Below are 18724 nucleotides of genomic sequence, written 5' to 3'. Positions count from 1 at the left end.
AAAACAAATTGTTTTAGGAATTGCTTTCAGTTTTAACAATTCAAAAATATTTGAAAAAATGCTTGAAATCAAAATGAAATGTTTTGTTTTGAAATATCTGTTCAATCTGAAATAATTTCTTTTTTAATTCACCAAAAATTAAAAAAAAATTTTCAATTTGACCCAAAACACTTTTTTCCCATTTTTTAGAATGGCCAATAGGGGTGGGGGGGAATCAATTATTTCCACAGCTCGAACTTAGCCCATTTTGCACTTACGTTATGTAAGACTAATACTACTCACTAGAGTATAAAGAAATCTAGATAGTCAAGCCATGCATATGGAAAGCTGCAAGCATGAAAACCATATCCAACCCAGGGAAGAAGGGTAGAGCACAAGAAAACAGACGACGACTCCAGGTTGAGGCAGCCATAAAAGCATTCCAAGAGATAATAGCTCCCTGCCCGTCACACACACCAAGGGGCAAACTGGTATTGCTGTGAAGAGGGACAATAGGTGACGAGACAGAAAACATGTTATTTGCTTCAAGTGGTGCTTACTCTCCCCCTTCAGAACTGAAAGATTCTGTTCTTGCTTCATATTAGAAGCTAGAGCAAATTAACAGGATTCAGCACATTACATGTGCAGGAAGTAAGATGACAGAGCAGAGTGGGTAGAGCTTATGTTTACATTGGGAAGTGTGACAGAGGTCTTCCCTCCTCTTTTCAGGTAAGTAGAATCATAGCATAACAATGCTGCTTTTATTCTAGAAGGCAGAGAACTGATAATTTATCTTTAAATTACTCCTAGAAGTATTACTGAGTTTAACTCAAATCCAGTTCCATGATCCCCCAGAAATTTCACTGTACCTTCCTATATAATATGAACCCTCAGTCAACATTCTGCCTAAAAGCGTCATGTCAGGTATGGAATATAGGCAATGTACTATAAGGTTGTCCAACAGTTTGTACCATTCAGGAACGTGCTTCTAACATTCTCTCGTCTTGGACCCATAATCTACAACTTTATCTGATGATGTGGCTGTTGGCAATATACGAAGAAATAAATAGCTAGAAATAGAATTCCCATGTTTCCAAGCAGAGATGGATGCAAAAACAGACTTGATCTTGGACCAAGTGGAACTTGTGGCCTATTGTAAAAATGCAGTCAACATTTAAATTTTAATTTAAAAATATGGAGAATTGAACTATCTTGTAGCAAATTTTTTAAATGTGTAACTACTCAAATTATAAAGCTACACAGTTAAAAGTACCCAATTTTATTCAACTCATCATGTATTACAAATTCCCAGAATTAGCTCTTTGAGAAAAGGTACACAATATATTTATCTTCTCCTCTCAAATGAAAATTTGATATTTCTCCCCCTCAGAACTGTTTCAGTAGAAGCCGGAGTCTTGAGTAGCCCAGTTAGGTGCCTAAAAATATATAAAACAAAAAAATAAGGATCAGCAGGAAAAAAGAAAGCCATTTGTTTATGTTAGCCACTGAAATGTTAACAGCATATACCACATTATTATTTGTAATAACTTTTTAAAATAACCTATTCGTAAAGTTAGATGGCTGCTTCTGTAAATACCACCCAACAGGAATCAGTTTAATAATCAATCAAGTCATAATACATGGATAAATGAACTGCTTAAACATTTATCAGCATCAGAGTGTTTAATAGTGATTCATTCCCACATACCATATTTTTAAAGTTAAAGTAAACTTGTTGTGACATCCTTGTTCTATTAACAAAGCTACATTGCCACAAAGATTTTCCCTCGGTTCAGAAAGGCAGGAAACAAAGTATTTTTGAACAGTCCTGAAGTGTCTCAAAGTAACACTATTTCCAAATTTTGTTACTTGACCTTTACATGATTTTCTACTGTGTTAAAAACTTATCTACCTTAGTTTGTCAGAATGGTCCCTTCAGCCTTAGTGATAAATGCCAATTAAAATTTTATTTTCTATTTTTTTTAAACTTTAGTAGAAATTTTCAAAAAATCTGTTTTATCTATGGGTTTTCCCCAGAACATAACCATATCATGTAAGAATGTCTCAGGTAAATTAAATCAATATAGCACGATCCCTGGTGGACTTCATTGAGTCTTCTGCTTTTCTCTCTTCCTTCAATGTAAGAGACTTGGGAGCTTAGACACTGGCTTCCTCTTTTCCCCGGGGGTGCTCAACCCCACTCGTCCCCCAAGCGTGCCCTGTCCCCGCTCCTCCCTAGCGTCTCTTATATGCCGGGGAACAGTGGGCGGGAGGAAGATGGGAAGAAAGCTGGTGGGTGCTAATTTTTTTCTGTGGGCTGGAGCACCCATGGAGTCGAGGCCTATGCTTGGGAGGCCAAGAGAGTCTCTCTCTCTCTATGTATATGTATTATGTTGGAGCAGGAGACGTTTCCTTCCTTTTAAACTAATCATTTATTTTCACTCTGGTTATACTGAAAACCATGTAGTTAAGCTCATCAATACAGCCTCTAGTCCTTAAACAAACTGATTCAGGCAGTCTTAGAATTTTACACAACCATTCAATTTCCACGTTTTAACGTCAGTCTCATTTTTTCTTCAGGTGCATGGCTGCCCATAGATTAAGGGAGGTTTGTATTCTAACTATATCAACTTAGGGTATGTCTACACACTGCAGTCTGACACCCGTGGCTGGCCCGCGACAGCTGACTTGACCCTCCCACCTTGCAAGGTCCTAGAGCACAGGCTCCAACCCGAGTCTGGACTTCTATACCGCAAATAAACAGACCCCTAGCCTGAGCCAGCTAGCACGGGCTAGCTGTGGATTTTTAACTGCAGTGTAGACATCCTCTGAGTGACATGACTTCAAAGGCATGACTTACTAAAGAACTGGCATCTCCAGTATGGTAGCAAATAATATCTCACAACCAGGATGACCTTGCTAACTCAGTGTATAAATATATTTAGGTTAGCATATATCCATCCCTTTTCATGTTAGATAGATGCTTCTGTAATGCCACATCAGGAATCAGTTTAATGAATTGCCTATACCCCTATAAAGTACAAGAGGGCATTGTTAAAGGAGGACGAGAACCAAAACAGAGAATGGAAAGAGGGATATGGAACTATGTGAGGGGTGAAAGGAAGAGCTAGAAGAATAAAGTAGGAATATAAGAGATGAAAGAAAGCAGGAACTATTGCCCACTTGTAAACTCATGGCAACAAAATAAATCCTTTTCAATTTAATTCCAGTGCCACACAGCAGTTAAAAATGTCACTGAGGGAGTGAGAAGCAAAGAATACACAGTGTATGTTTAGTGACAATAACAAAAGTCTGTAGTTTTCTCTCCAAGTTAGAAGAGGATATGGAAATACAGACTCGTGTAACTGGTACTTACCTCAGCCCTACTGCTCTGGTTCAATTTTTTCTCAGTGTTCATAGCCAGCATCTGACTCCGGAAAGACAGGCTTTTGGTCTTTTCTATCACTTGTTGGTAGGGTGAGACTGCATTGTTACCCATAACTACGTGGCCCTAGAAATTAAATAGAAAACACTCATGAGGGATCATACTTTAATTTACCAAATATGCAAAAACATTTAACCACTCAAAAGTGATAAGAAATGCCAAAATTAAGGTTGTAAACAACTAACTCTGCCCTTAACACACACATATTCAAGTGGAGAGTATTTCTAAGATCCAAAGCAGTCTTCATTCAATTGTGTATATCATTTTTTGTTCTTGCATACTTATACTAGAGAGCTGTACAATCCACTGCTTATGTAGGCCAAGCTCATTGCACACATCAGGTACTACTTACACCATTCTATTCTACACACAAGCCCTTTTGTCCCACTCTCACCCATCCCCCTCTGTTTCAGAGCTGCTGGCATGAGGGTAGATGTATGTGGGGGAGGGAGAAATGGAGACAGCGCCCCTCCCATGGAGAGCAGGGTTTGCAAGGAGTCGCCACAATAGAAGTGAATAAGGAGGTAGGCCAAAAATCTCTGGGCCAGCTTTTCAAATCCTCAGCATCCACAATAATTGTCACCAGATTAGCAAAAGACCTCAGCTCCCATTTAGGCACTCAAATAAGGGCCAGATTTTCAAAGTCACTCAGCATTCAGAAGCTTCTTAGCGGGATTGTGACATCAAAGGCAAGTCAGCCAATTAGCCTGAGTTTAGCGGAAATCAGCTTTTTCCGTTTTTACCAAAAAAATCAAAAAGGGATGGAAACCCATTGATATCAAATTCTGGAACTGATCAGATGTGTTTTACACAAATTATCACATTACAACAGACAAACAGAGAAATGCCATTAAGTGCAGGACCGTACTTCACTTGACCAACTACACCTCTACTCGATATAATGTGGTCCTCGGGAGCCAAAAAAATCTCACCGCATTATATCGAACTTGCTATGGAGGGCCGGGCAGGGAAGGCTGTGCCTCCCCAAACAGCCTGGCCCCGCCCCCATCCGACCCCCACCTACTTCCCGCCCCCTGACTGACCCCTCAGAACTCCTGACCCATCCAACCCCCCTGCTCCCGTCCCGAGACCCTCTACCTCTTATCCAACCCCTTGAACCCGGCCCAGCCCCCTTAACACATGCTCAGAGCACCCATGGAGAAAAATTGGTGGGTGCAGAGCACCCACCAGCAGCTCCCCGCCCCAGCTCACCTCCGCTCTGCCTCCTCCCCGCTTCTCCCTACCTCCCTCCAAGGCTTGCTGCAAATCAGCTGTTTGGCACAGCAAGCCTCGGGGGGATGGGACGGAGGGGGGGAGGAGAAATACTGTACTGCATTATATCCGAATTCGTGTTATATCGGATCACGTTATATGGGGGCTAGAGGTGTATTTTAAAATTTCACTCATAGTCCAGTTAACTATAAAGGATTAAAAAATATTACAAGCCACTGTGAGTATATCCAAGATTACAAAAAAGTATGATTTACAACTGAGACAATGTAACTTTAACCATACCATGACAAACAGGCTTAACTCCTGCTCTCAGAACTAGTATTAATGACCTCTATACCTGTTACAACAACAACTGTCTGTGCAGTGCCAAAATTGGTAAAGGAAGAACACCATACTTCAGAATCAATAGAATAAAAAATATGTAAAGATATATTAGTATTACAAACACTGTTAGCAACAAGTATGAAAGAAAATTATGATAAAACAAATCAAGCTGGACTCTTCTACACAATGAAGTACAAAACTTACCAATTTTGAATCTAACTTGGCATCAAGTCTTGCATTTCGAATTAGATTGACAATCCATCGTTCAGCTTCTTCAGGGGTCATATTTAGTTTATCTGCCAGCATACTGACGAAAGGAAAAAACAGACTGCTCTCAAAAGACAGAAATAATCATCATCTCTCGTGTTAGTGTAATACTTGTCATGTCAAGCACCAGGGGTCACTTAACAGTGATCACGTAAGCTGACAATTTCAGTAACAACAAGAAGATGCAAATTAGCAAAAACATTTATCATGTGCTAAATTGTGTGTGTTTGGGAATCATGTTTTCATTTGACTTTGAAATAATTTCATATACCACAGGTTTTGTCATAAGAGTATAGTCATAACTTTCTATAGCATGCACAAGCAATTACACGAAGTCTAAGCAGGAGTATACTCAATCAGATGCAAGCAAGATGCAAGCACAGTCCTATGAATTAAACTATACTATTTTACATGTTTGTCTCTAGATAATTAATTTTCAGCATACTGGCATGAGACTGAAAATTATCTAAGATTTATTTGTACTTTTATGTGGACACCTACTGGATCCAATTTCTGAAATAGTGTGGAATATATTATTGTGTAGAAATAAAAAATGCTAGAACAGTTTTGTTTGTTTGTTTTAAACTTTTAGCCATGCATCTCCCTCTCAATGGCACAAAAGTTAGAGCAGATCAAAGGCTGAATTTGCACCAGCTGCCTATGGCCCCAAAGAGCCTTCTTAGGAGCTGGGGATTGCTATAGACTATAGATGCTCTGGCCACATTGTTATGCCAGTCGCAGGGGAAGGAGCAGTGTAGCAGCTACAGCAGGTCTATGGCATATAAGCAACTTGCTACCAGGTAAATCAGTTTTGCGGCAACTCTATCCCATAGAATGACATAAAATTGCTCCAAAATAGCTGAGAAGATGGCTCATAGTATGCAAAACTAACCACTAAATTATAGCCACATTCTTAATGAAGAGGGCCTCTTCTTCAGGAGCCAATCAGCATACAGTAGCCAAGAGCGTGAACCTGAACGATTTGAAAATCTTGATTGGCTTGTGAGGTTTCTGGTTGACAGCAATCAAATATTGCATATGACAGTGTGTGTGCAATCCAAAAATAATCTAAACAGTACGTTCAACAAAAATACAGATATACCTACCACAAACCCTCCTTCATGAAATAAAATAATGATTTTTAACAGATTAAGACACACGCAGGGCTAAGACTCCTTTGCTTTATGGTTCCATCACTCATACCATTCAGGACATAGTCAGTCGTACTCAGTTGTAGGAATGGAAATAAATACACAGGAAAAAAATTTATAGTAGACTACCCCATACAACCAACCCAACACTTACTGACATGCTACAATTACTGCCAACACACTCACTGTAAGATGAAAGCCCCTAAGTTTGTTTGACACTTAAAAAGCCAAGAATGATACATGCTGTAATAAATAATTTAATATATTATTTAAAATCTGATTTTACATTCCACATGCTTAGTCATCCAAATGTCATTTCATAAATGGAAAAGGTTCAATGTTGATGAACAGTTACAAAATTTTATTATATCATGACTATATATTCCAGAAACCAAAGGTATTAAATAAGATTAGGCGCCTAAGTAATCTCACCACAACATAAAACGGCAACTAACACTATAAAGAGACCATCTGAGCTGCTTTTCCTTTTCTTGAAGGCTGGCTGGATTTAAATACAGTTTAGATAATTGGTTCAGGGAAGTGTTTCACATTAACTCAATTAGCAGTAAAGCACCACACAGCTGGCAGTTCACTTTGATGTGCTGTGTCATGACACTTGTTCCTGAACTTCAGAGGATTTCTAATATAGAAGATTCGTGACAATTTCATCACCCTCTTGAGGACGATACACTTTATCCCAAAAAGAAAAGGAGTACTTGTGGCACCATAGAGACTAACCAATTTATTTGAGCAATCCCCAGATTTCTTGCAATTTCTCATTCTTCAAGGAAAAACGCAAGTGGGGATGTGTGTCATTTTATTTAGTGGAACAGGCACTGTTTTGACCAGCCATAATTCCTCCAGCTGGTGTTTCCTGTGGCTTTCCAATAAACTCCCTGCATTTCCTGCTGGAGCTTGGCTCATTTTGGAGGCTTATAAATCTCATGCTTCTATCAGTTTCCAGACTTGGCTAATGTCTGATGCTTTTACCTGACATTTCTGACCCAAAAGCAAATGGGTAATAAAGTTATAGAACAGCCCCTCCCCCCTCTTTGTTTTACCACTTCCTGTTGCAAGCAATTCATCTTTTAATTGCCAAAAGAGTAGTCAGTAACTTTCTATCCAAGCCAGTTAATAGAACTCACACTAAACATATTAACTTAAGCACAAAAGAAAAAGACAAACATGATGATGGCATTCACTTTTGACATGCAGTTTTTAGAAAACTTAAGAGGGTAAAATATGCAGTGTATTAAGTAACTTACTTTGGGCCACAGTAATATAATTCATTTTTATTTAAAAAAAGCTTCTGCTGTGGAACAGATCATCAATTCACACTGACTAGGTATCTGCAATGCAGATTACCAAATATTTCAAATTTCAGAGTAGCAGCCGTGTTAGTCTGTATCCACAAAAAGAAAAGGAGGACTTGTGGCACCTTAGAGACTAACAAATTTATCTGAACATAAGCTTTCGTGAGCTACAGCTCACTTCATTGGATGCATTAGGTGGAAAATACAGTGGGGAGATTTATATACACAGAGAACATGAAACAATGGGTGTTACCATACACACTGTAATGAGAGTGATCAGGTAAGGAAATTTTCCCACTGTATTTTCCACTGAATGCATCCGATGAAGTGAGCTGTAGCTCACGAAAGCTTATGCTCAAATAAATTGGTTAGTCTCTAAGGTGCCACAAGTCCTCCTTTTCTTTTTGCAAATATTTCAAGTTAGCAAATAACTAAAATAAAATGTCAAGGATAATGCACCACAAAGAACTTTATTTTTGTAAGTACTTGGATATATGTACTGTAGCATAGTTTAAAAGTTAGTGACATTTAGCAACGAAACCTCACTATAGCTCATATTCTGCAGACTGAAAATACTATTAAAAGTGGCAACACCACTCTCACCACCTTTTAGCAAAGATCTAATAGCAAACAGAATTAAAAAGATTGTACTGCATAAGGCCCTGATTCAGGAAAGCACTTAACTTTAAGCACAAGCTGAAGTCTTTTCCTGAATTAAGATCTATATGGCAAGCAAACTGTGTGTACTTATTGTAATACAAGTTTTCTTATAAGGTCTCTTCCAGTCTTGGAATGACTATTTCTTTGGAATCTCAGTCACTGTCCTAATACAGCAAGCAAACAACCACACTTCAGTGAAATCAGGATATTTGTGCTTAAAAATAAAAAACAAAAACACACTTCAGACCTTATCTACTACAATTTGACACTGTTCTTTTAACAAAAAGAAAAGGAGGACTTGTGGCACCTCAGAGACTAACCAATTTATTTGAGCATAAGCTTTCGTGAGCTACAGTTCATCGATGAAGTGAGCTGTAGCTCACGAAAGCTTATGCTCAAATAAATTGGTTAGTCTCTGAGGTGCCACAAGTCCTCCCTTTCTTTTTGCGAATACAGACTAACATGGCTGTTACTCTGAAACCTGTTCTTTTAACAGAGCAGTGCTCTTAACATGTGTGCTAGCTATCTTAGTTTTTTCTATAGCTCCCACATGCATAGTACTTAAGCTATAATTTGCATTTTGCAATTCATATGATAGGTGGATTTTACAAAAACACAAACAAAAACCTTTTTGAATTTGTCAATATCCAGCTCTACCCTGCTCTAAGTGCCGGTGTCAACAATAGTCAAAGGAAGAGGTTTAAGGCACATAATAGTGTATATTTTCAAACACTACATGCCAAAGAGTAAAAAAAATATTTTAAGACAAGCTCTGAGAGATTTTCCAGTATCTTAATGACATCTTAATATTTACATTCCTCAGGTAAGGTCCAGGCTTTTCAATGGAGTTTCCTGATTTATGATACATTCTGTCTGTAGCTGGCTTTACTCAGAGCAGGTGTTGTCTATCTACAGTAGGCCTACCTGCTAAAGGCCCAAAACAAGATTATTTTTTTTTTACTTACATGCTCAATGTTGTTCTTACACTACTTATTTGAGACATTTACAAAATATATCTGATGTTGTCTTTTTGTTGTTGAAATATATTTGCAGGTCACATTTAAAAATTAAAGCTCAAAATGATATGTTCTTTTGAAGCCTGTTGCTAAATGCAAAAAAAATTAAGTTTTCTTTAAAACACTAGTTTCAAAGTGTGCTTTAATGAGGAACATGCAGAAAAAGTTTCATTTCAAGAATGAAATGTATATGATTACAAATCAACATTTATATTTGATTTTCCATTAACTGCATTATGATAATAGAAAACACATTTGACTGCAGAATGGCTGCAAAAAACATCTAATTAGTCCAAGTGGCAAAGAGTCCTGTGGCACCTTATAGACTAACAGACGTATTGGAGCATAAGCTTTCATGGGTGAATACCCACTTCGTCAGCCACGAAAGCTTATGCTCCACTAAGTCTGTTAGTCTATAAGGTGCCACAGGACTGCTGCTTTTACAGATCCAGAATAACATGGCTACCACTCTGATACTTAATTAGTCCACGTCTTTTTTAAGCTTTATATCACACTGCACTTCTAACCTTGTCCACAGTCATTTTACATTGAGTATTTTCAAATGTGATGTAAATTTGTAGTCAGTGTTCTAGTTTACAACTTTCCAGGCATCTGGCTCAGCAGCCTCTAAGAGAAAACAATTTGCAAGCTGCTCCTAAATAAACATCAAGAAACCATAGTAAGTTAAATTCAGTGTTCTTAAAACACACATACAATTTAAGCAAACAAGAAGATTTGCTAACAAAACAAAGTATTCAAACTGATTTTTTATTTAATAATTTCTCAAGCCAAAAGCACAGAATTCCTGCCCATTGGGCACACCTCAGCACCAGCTGCAAATGCTGGTTGTAAAAGGATGATCATTGTGAAAGACTAAGCATATTTTTAAAGGTAAACTTGAAAATTAAGATTAGCAAAAGAGGTCAGTTTTATGGCTTTCCTGAACGTGTGGCTAGAGCCAATAATTCAACGGTAACTACAGAGAATAAAGATGAAATGAAACTAAACTACTGACAATAATACACCTTGCTCAATAAAAGTGCCCAGAGATTCAAAGGGGGTATTTTTCTTGATATGATCAACTGAATTAATTCACAATTATAAGCCATCCCTGCTCTAATAAAGAGCAGAACTGAAACTAATGTGGGTTCTAGATCATCATTTTTAAAAGTGCCCACAGTTGCAAGTGCTAATAAAAGTTTTATTATAGTAAGTAACTTAATACTTAGAAAATGTAAATTCATATTCTCTGTCTCTTTTGTCTCAAACAAAAACTTTGACTTTGACTAAAACAGCTTCAAGATGCAACTCTTCAGATCATTTTGCCTAAGTTAAGTGTCTTACAACCTCAACTCCATTTGTTCATTTTACACTGAAGGCTTTCCCCCTATTTAAACAGTTTACAGAATTGCAGATATAGAATTAAGGATTCAAGATATTTAAAATACACAGATCAATTGAAACAGGTTTCTTTTGCACGAAGTTTATAGTGGGGCCTGGAGAGAACACGGGGGACTAAATCACTAGTATTCAGCTCCTCTACTAAATAAAGACATACGTTTTAAGCTAACCCACCCACATTTTGAATTAATTTAATCCATTGTTCACCATTAGGCATGATTGCAGGATGATTTAGGAAGTAAAATTTAAGTTACAACTAACAAAGTAATTGCATCCTTTGGAAATGTCAGCTGCCCAACAGATGGAAATAACAGTTAATTTTTTAAGTAAGACATCTATTTTTCTCTAACATATGGAAAAACAGATTTCCCACTAATTGTTTTCAAATTTGCTCTGTATAATTAAGCAATACTACCAAGCAATATGGTGTGGGTAAGTAGTTCTCAGGTCCAGGAACAGCACTGGGATTCACTTGGAGTCATCGTCTTTGGACTCCAAAATAAAATGGTCAGCCTTTCAATAAAAAAAATCCCTTAGCTGACCAATCCACGGAACTATGGAGTCTGCTATACATGAAACACTTACATATTTCTGTAAGAAGCCCACAATCAGTTTTGTTATGCTGTACGCAGAGTTGAGATTTGGGCTTCAAAATGGGAGTAGGACTAACAAATGATTACCTACTGAACAAAGCAGTGAGGTGTGTGAAGAGGTGACTGCCTGGGTCAACACGTGACAAGGAAATCCACATCCAGACTCCAAAATAAAAAACTGAGTAGACCCAATTAGTCTATCTCCTCCAGCCAATAAAGGCTGCTGGACAACATAACAAAAATGATCCTCTCTAGTTAAATTCTGAAAGTTTCTCACACTTAAGACAGCAAAATGCTAGTCTTCCAGTATAAACACACGCACTCATATATATACACATACACACATCACAACCAATACAAAGAACTTAAGACTCATCTACTCACATCAAGCAGAGTCAACCACGTGCCTGTTAACTACAAGCTCAGTTTTGGTAGTATTCTACTCAATACAGGTTTTTATACAATGCTCATCACTATAGTATCTGAGCACCTTCCAATAGTGCATTAATAACGTGACTACATGTCACGTTTGTTCTCTCAGCCCCTTCCTGAGGGGGAGAAGTATGTGCAGTGGAGCATCATGTTTTGGTAGGGATTTAGGAGGTTTGTTTTTAAATACATCTACTGCTGTGTATTTGTTAGAGAAGACATGGTCAAAGAAATGTGCCTTGCACTTGGAGTGCAAAGTGGTGAGGTTTGTGATGGTCCACAGTTTTCGGGTGAGTTCATTTTACAGTCTCAAAGCAGCCCCGAGGAAGTTCTGTCTCTTGCAAAGACAAGCTTTACCCTTCTGGAGAGCTCCATTGTGCTACAGAAATCTTCAACCATGGTTTTCAACCCAGAGTTTATGTGATCTTCTGGATGTCCTGGGCCTGAGCCATGAGCAGCTCTTAAGACCTTGAACTTGATTTGAAAGTCTATGGGAAGCAGGCATAGAGAGAAGAGGACATGTCTAATAACCTTGCAGTAGCCTATGTTGTTAAGGAAAAAACTGCAGCATTCTGTACTAGCTAGAATTTCCTAAATGCTGAAGACTTTGTGACCAGGTAATCCAGCCAAGAGATAACATAAGCATGAATGACTGAAGACAGGTCTGCCAGGATGGGAAGGAGCCTCTAGGTCAACTGAGAATACTGCCATGTAAAAGCTTAGTGTTAGCAAGAAATCCAAGAGTACATCTGAATTACAAACCAAACTGACTAATTGTGTATGTGTACTTTTAACCAAAGGAGACTGCACTGTGGCTGCAAACTCTTCAAATGCTTTCTTCTGCCCACCATACCTCTGTCTTGCCTAGATTAGCTTCAACCAGCTGTTCTTCACTAATGAGCTGATCTTGTCCAAGCACTGATCCATCTTGGTACCAGTGGCACGGCCAAACGCAGGCTTGGAAGGATTAGATTTGTATCGATATAGGTCAGTAAACTTCAATTTCATTGCCATACACAAACTGATGAAAAAAATATTTCCATCAATAATTGAAATTTAGACAGGCAAAGAAAGAAAAGTGCTGCTTGAGAACTTACTAGTTTGATTTAAGGATGTTTACACTTTGTATATTTGTATATTTTGATATGTGATGACGGCAATGTCTTTATTGATTTATTGTTATAAAGCTTTAACTTTTTGAATCTCAATGTCTACTATCATTAAATAAATTATGGTCTGATCCCTCCCATAATTTTGTGCAACTAAAAAAAATCTGAATATACAAAAAATCGAAAAAAAGCTTAAAAACAAACCGATATTATCCATCTAAATTATAAAAAAATTCCAATTCTGCCAAGTCCAGTCTTATGTGGAGAAGGAAAGGTAAAGCTGTGTCTCATCTGTATGTTGTGGCACTTGAGTCCATGTCATCTGCCAAGTTCATCTAGTGGCTACATGTAGATACTGAAAAAGACTGGAGAGAGAATTGACCCTTGAAAGGTCCAGAGGTAGAGGTGCAATTTCCAGTCACTAGCCATTGGGTACGCCTTCCAGCACTGAAACACTTTGGCACACTTCCCTGGATCCCTGCCACCTCTCAGGTGAGACATCATCTCATGATCAGTGTCAAATGCTGCAGAAGGTCCAGGAGGATGAGAATGGATGTTTGCCCTCTATCTGCTGACAAGAGGAGATCATCCATCAGTGCCCCTAAAACAGTTTCAGTTCTATGTCTTGGCCAGAATTCAGATTGTATCAAGTCTAAACTTTTATCTTCAATCAGTTGAGCTTGTAGTTAAGACTGGCTATCTTTTCCATAAGCTTGCTCAGGTTTGACACCAGGTGGTAATGGACTAGAATGAACAGAGTGGGTTTCTTCAATGTTGGTTGGACTATTGTGTTTGAGAAGGAGAAAGGGAAGATTCCTTAACTCACTGATGCACTGGCTATTTTGGTCAGGATGGCACTAGAGTGGAACTACACTTTATAGAAGACATTTCTTTTGCTTCTCCAAATAGAAAAGCGGCATATGAAGAACGAACACTTTAAAATGTGAATATACAAGAGAACATAAATGCTAGATTAAATATGACCAGCATATCATAAAACATAACTGATTCATCAAGTGAAACCTTCAGCTACTTTTGCACGAGTGATCAATAGTTAAATCCTTTTTATAAACGTAAATATTAAAATTCTTTGAAGTATGCTAAATAAAATGTTCTGTAGAGTATCTTTAATGAGAAGAGACTCTTTGCTTAGTCCTTGAACTCTGAGCTAACTTGATCCTACTAATAATCATTAACATTTAGATATAAGTAGGCTCTCTAAAGTCATCAAGAGAGCTCAACTGACACCAACATTCCGGAATAGGATTTTAAGAAATAAAAAGCTAAGATCTGTCAAATGTACAACTTTTACAGTACTGAAAATTTGCAGCCACTAGCAGAGCCCCATAAACCATCCTATATTTAGCAGGAGCTAATCCTTAAGAGTGTAGTACTTTACAACAAATTATTTTATTTATTTTTTCACTTGAAGGAATTTTAAGCATTCATTAAAAACTTTTATACTCCTATATCAGCCATAACTGATGTAAAAATACTGAAGCGAAATAAAAATCCTAACTTGATACATAGCATCTAGTGCAGTTTAATAGCATTGCAACTTTGCAATTAATATATGCATCATTAAGTAGGGCTGATTAAAATTCTTATGCCTAATTTATAGGCAAATGAAAACAACAGTATCCCCACTAATCTTCACATTCTTAATTTTAAACCTTCATCACAATCTGTTAAAGACTTCATTCAATCTGACTAATAAGGAATCCATATAAAATAAATACTAAAGGCAGCAATTATCTGGTAAACATGAATTCCAGACATTTAAAAACACTTTCAAAATCAGTTTATGAAGACAAATTATGCTGAATAATGAAAAATAGGTGATGAAAAGCATTTAGGCAGAGATTGCTGGAATAAAAGTTACTTTTTGTCCTGTTATCTACTATAACTACAAGAATAGGAAAATGAACTTTTTGCTGACTTCATAACATACTAAAAAGAGTCTTTTGCCAATTCCATCTCTGTTGAAGTTAAACATCTTAACTGTTTCTTTAACAGAGTGACACAAAGGGATGCAGAAGCATATTTTCAGATAAGCGCTTAAATACCACTTCCATATTCTGTCTTTATCTGCAGTTGAGAATTCTTCCAAGTTTCATTTTAGAGCTGCTTTTACATTTCAAAAACACATGATATATCTCAAAGTAGTCAGCTTCACTATCATTGTACCACTACATTAATAATTTCTGGCAAACATTTCCCTAACAATAAACTGATTTCTAATTTATCCTGAAAATATGCTACATAAAAAATACTTGCTAGAATACATTTTGATGAAAATCTGTATATCCTAAACACCATCAGTCTATGGATGTTGGTCCACTAGTACATATAGTTCCAATTTCCATCACTGGTGCTGGGAACCACATGATATTCAAAATACAGAGATTACTGGTAACATCAAACAGGGCTCAACATTTGTTTCTTTTTTAAATCAGTTTCCCTACTATTCCCCCTCCCCCCCAAACAAACAAACTGTTCAAAAGCCTTGAACTACAGAGGATTTTTAAATGGTTATGGGGTACATGGTTAGGTTCCAACTACACAACAACTTAACCATACTGGCCATGACCTGGTTACAACTATGTCTAACCCCAGCCTTGTGCCTCAACATTAGTTGGAGAGTAAACTAGGGGCTAAGATTAGATTCAAACCAGGAACTGTGTGCTAGAGATACTAGTATCACTTGAGACCCTCAAGGGAGGTTATACAATTGATATGATATGGAATGTTGCTGATGGTGGCAAGAGGATTTAGTGATCGTGTTTATAATAAACTCCATCAGCTCAGTGCTACAATCTACCTGGTAATATACTACATAAAAATTAATCCACTCAGAACTGTGCTGGAATAAACAGATCTGTTTTGCTGTGAAAGAAGTTACCTTGGTTATAACAGAGTATGGGAAATATAGTTGAGGTATTACTACCTCCAAAAGCCGAAAACAAAGATTTCATTAGATGAACTAATAAAAAGCTAGGTGCAGTGTGTATGTAGACAGGGAAGTGAAGACAGTCAGCAGCAGGCCAGATAGTGTGTGTATATCTCTAAGACTTCTGTGGTGATGCCAAGCAGCACAATTTCATTAGGATCTGGCAAATCAGAAGATGTCTACAGGGCATGCTCAGTGGTTCTCCCCCCCCCCCCCCCCGCCCACAACAAACTGAGCAAAAAGGCTACTCCACATGTAGCTAGACCGCTAAGTTTTAAAAACTGTCTTTAAAAAAAAAATACAAAAAAAAAATAAAATAAAATACAAAGAATGCATAGCTTTCATACAGTGACTTTCAGATCAAATTTGTTCCACTAATGAGTAAAAGTTGGTTCCAGCTGCCAGCCCTACCAGTTCAATATGGGCTCTGACAGCTTCCATACTGCCAAAAAAAATTATTTACCTTTAGGCAGAGACCAGCTTTATAGGAAAGTTTTTCAAAAAAAGATAAATGCATGTAAAAACAGGGAATTATAAATATTTAAATATAAATGCAAAACTTATTGCAAACTAGAAGTGAATTTTTCATTTGTATTTATTTTAGATAATGCTTTTCCTTTTCTCTGACAATGGTGGACTCTTATTGGAACACAAACAGACCTCAATTGCCTGAAACATAAATTAATGGGTTAAATTTAAAAAAAGTTCATTACTACGTGTTTATGGTTTTCTTACCTAATGCTGATACATTGATGAATACGACAGAAAGTCTCAAATATAAAAAGACGAGCATTCTCAATGAAGTCTTCAAGACATGCTACCAAGAAAAAGTCATTCACAAGCACCTGTAAGAACAGGGGAAAAGAGAATAATGATGGAAACAATATCTAAAGTAAACGTACTCATGCAGATAGCCTCAGTAACTAAAACCAGTGATTAGTATCTTCTGAAGCAGTTTCTGGAATATTTTAAAACATACCCAGAGTTTTACAGATTAACAAATTTGCAGAACATAATCTGCTAAAACCCAATTATCCTGTCCACTGTATATGTGCAATTTCTATCCAAGTCTTCTTCCAGTGAGGGGACAATTAGTCCTCCAAGTCTCAAGATTTTAATAAAAGCTTTCTACAGCAGTAAAAACAATGTATTTATTTCCTCTTCCACTTTTGCAATTCTGGGACAATATTGAGTGGACAGTGACCTCAACAATTCTGCTAATGTGCATGCCAAAACAGACTCTAGCTCATTCTCCCACAGCTATATTGACTCTAGTGCCATCAAGAGGCAGTTCACAATTGCACGAACACAATATTCCATTCTCTATTACACGAGCCTTAGATTTTCCATCAGATAATTATGGTAATAGATTAAATTTGTAACTATAGGAATTTTCATCCCATCCATGTATCAACACTGAAATTTAAGTACATTGTTTCAGGAGTTATAACCTCTACTGACAAAGCAGATTACTCTGCAGAGCAAATGAGGTTATTTTGCAGCTACATATTAAAATTACTAATACCAAGTTTGGAGGAACCAAGGTAAAATAACATAGTTACAGAATCTATACCTATTTCTCTTAACTTAAAATATTTATAACTATGCTATTCCACGGCAACCAAAGTTTCAGAACTGTAGACTCAATCACAGATGATTCATTACAAGATCTCTCTGATCTATGAATAATCTGCTTCAGTTCTTTCTACAGACAATATAAAATTTACTTTTTTGCGATAAGCTTAGCAGATACATATGTGAAAATATGCCACACACTATGTAGCACAAAAATTACAAAAACATAACATGTACTAAATACTAATACCTACACATTAAAATAGCAGAGAAATTTCACAGTTCAGTTTTAGCAACTAGCCACAAATCCCAAAAGAACACAAAATTTAAATTACCCTGTGTGACAGGGTGTTGAACAGCAAGACTGCAGAATCAGCCCCCTGCCACACCAGCCCCATTTAGGTGAATAAAGTGGAGCTGGCTGGAAAGACCCTGCCCTAATTGGGGAATGAGAGTCAGTTGCCAGACCAATTAGCCCAGATCTATATAAGAGGCTAGGAAGAAGGAAGCCAGGATGGTGAGACAGAGCAGAGCAAGGGAGTGCAGGCAGGGAGAAAGCCCTTCCTTCCTGGGTTCAGACACAGAACTGTATATGGTGAGAAGGTGGTGAAAGCACAAACATGTAAATAAAAACACCAGTGGTTGCAGAACCCAAGGGTCTCTGAGTGACTTTACCTGAGCCTAGCAGAGGCAGGAGCCAGGAGGGCCAGCTGCACTCTGTTAAACCCTGGTATACTTGAGTCATATGAAATTGCGAACTTATGAACTTTTGCTTATCCTTTTAGTAAAAAGGACAGTCTTTACAGGTGAAAAGCCCACAGCCCATCTCTTCTCTCTGCAATCACCACAGATTTCTGATCATGCTCAGTAGTACACTTCCTCCTGATAAGCCCACCTGACAATGCATTACTTGTGTGGTTGATATCATCTAAGCCCCTTCTCCTATCATAGAGGCTGTTTATAAATTGGAAAATGCATTGGGCTAGAAAATGTATTATAAATATTTTAACTAACATTAAACATAAGTCTTCCTTTATTGTTTGCAAGGGCAGCTGTGTTTAAAAATGTTAGCTAGCTGTAGTTAACGCTACACAATTATCTTTGTCTACACTCAAGGCAAAAATCACATTTTCTAATACAAAGCACGTTCCATATATAGACAAGGCTTGAGTGGAATCTTTGTTCTATTCATATGTTCTCTTCCCTCCACATGTCAAGCTCAGTGCTGTTTTGCTCCATCAACTGCTCTCAGGCTCCTCTGATGTCCGTGTTTGGTGGT

General features: G+C 37.5%; 1 protein-coding gene across 1 annotated transcript in view; it reads right to left on the bottom strand.

Annotated features, from left to right (window-relative positions):
• Nucleotides 1–1242: 1242 nt before the first annotated feature.
• The window catches only part of EIF3E (eukaryotic translation initiation factor 3 subunit E), a 57942-nt gene continuing 40460 nt past the window's right edge, over nucleotides 1243–18724 (bottom strand). Inside the window, exons 10-13 of the mRNA XM_073330322.1 lie at nucleotides 16606–16715; nucleotides 5186–5288; nucleotides 3356–3490; nucleotides 1243–1415 (exon numbers count right to left, since the gene is read on the bottom strand). Coding sequence (XP_073186423.1) covers nucleotides 1377–1415; nucleotides 3356–3490; nucleotides 5186–5288; nucleotides 16606–16715 — 387 coding nt within the window. The 3' untranslated portion in view covers nucleotides 1243–1376. The remainder of the gene's footprint in view (nucleotides 1416–3355; nucleotides 3491–5185; nucleotides 5289–16605; nucleotides 16716–18724) is intronic.

The sequence above is a fragment of the Lepidochelys kempii genome, chromosome 2 (genome assembly GCF_965140265.1).
Source record: "Lepidochelys kempii isolate rLepKem1 chromosome 2, rLepKem1.hap2, whole genome shotgun sequence".
In the NCBI taxonomy this organism is placed as follows: Eukaryota; Metazoa; Chordata; order Testudines; family Cheloniidae; genus Lepidochelys; species Lepidochelys kempii.
Note: the sequence above shows the minus strand (reverse complement) of the source record. Positions and strands in the feature narration are given on the sequence as shown.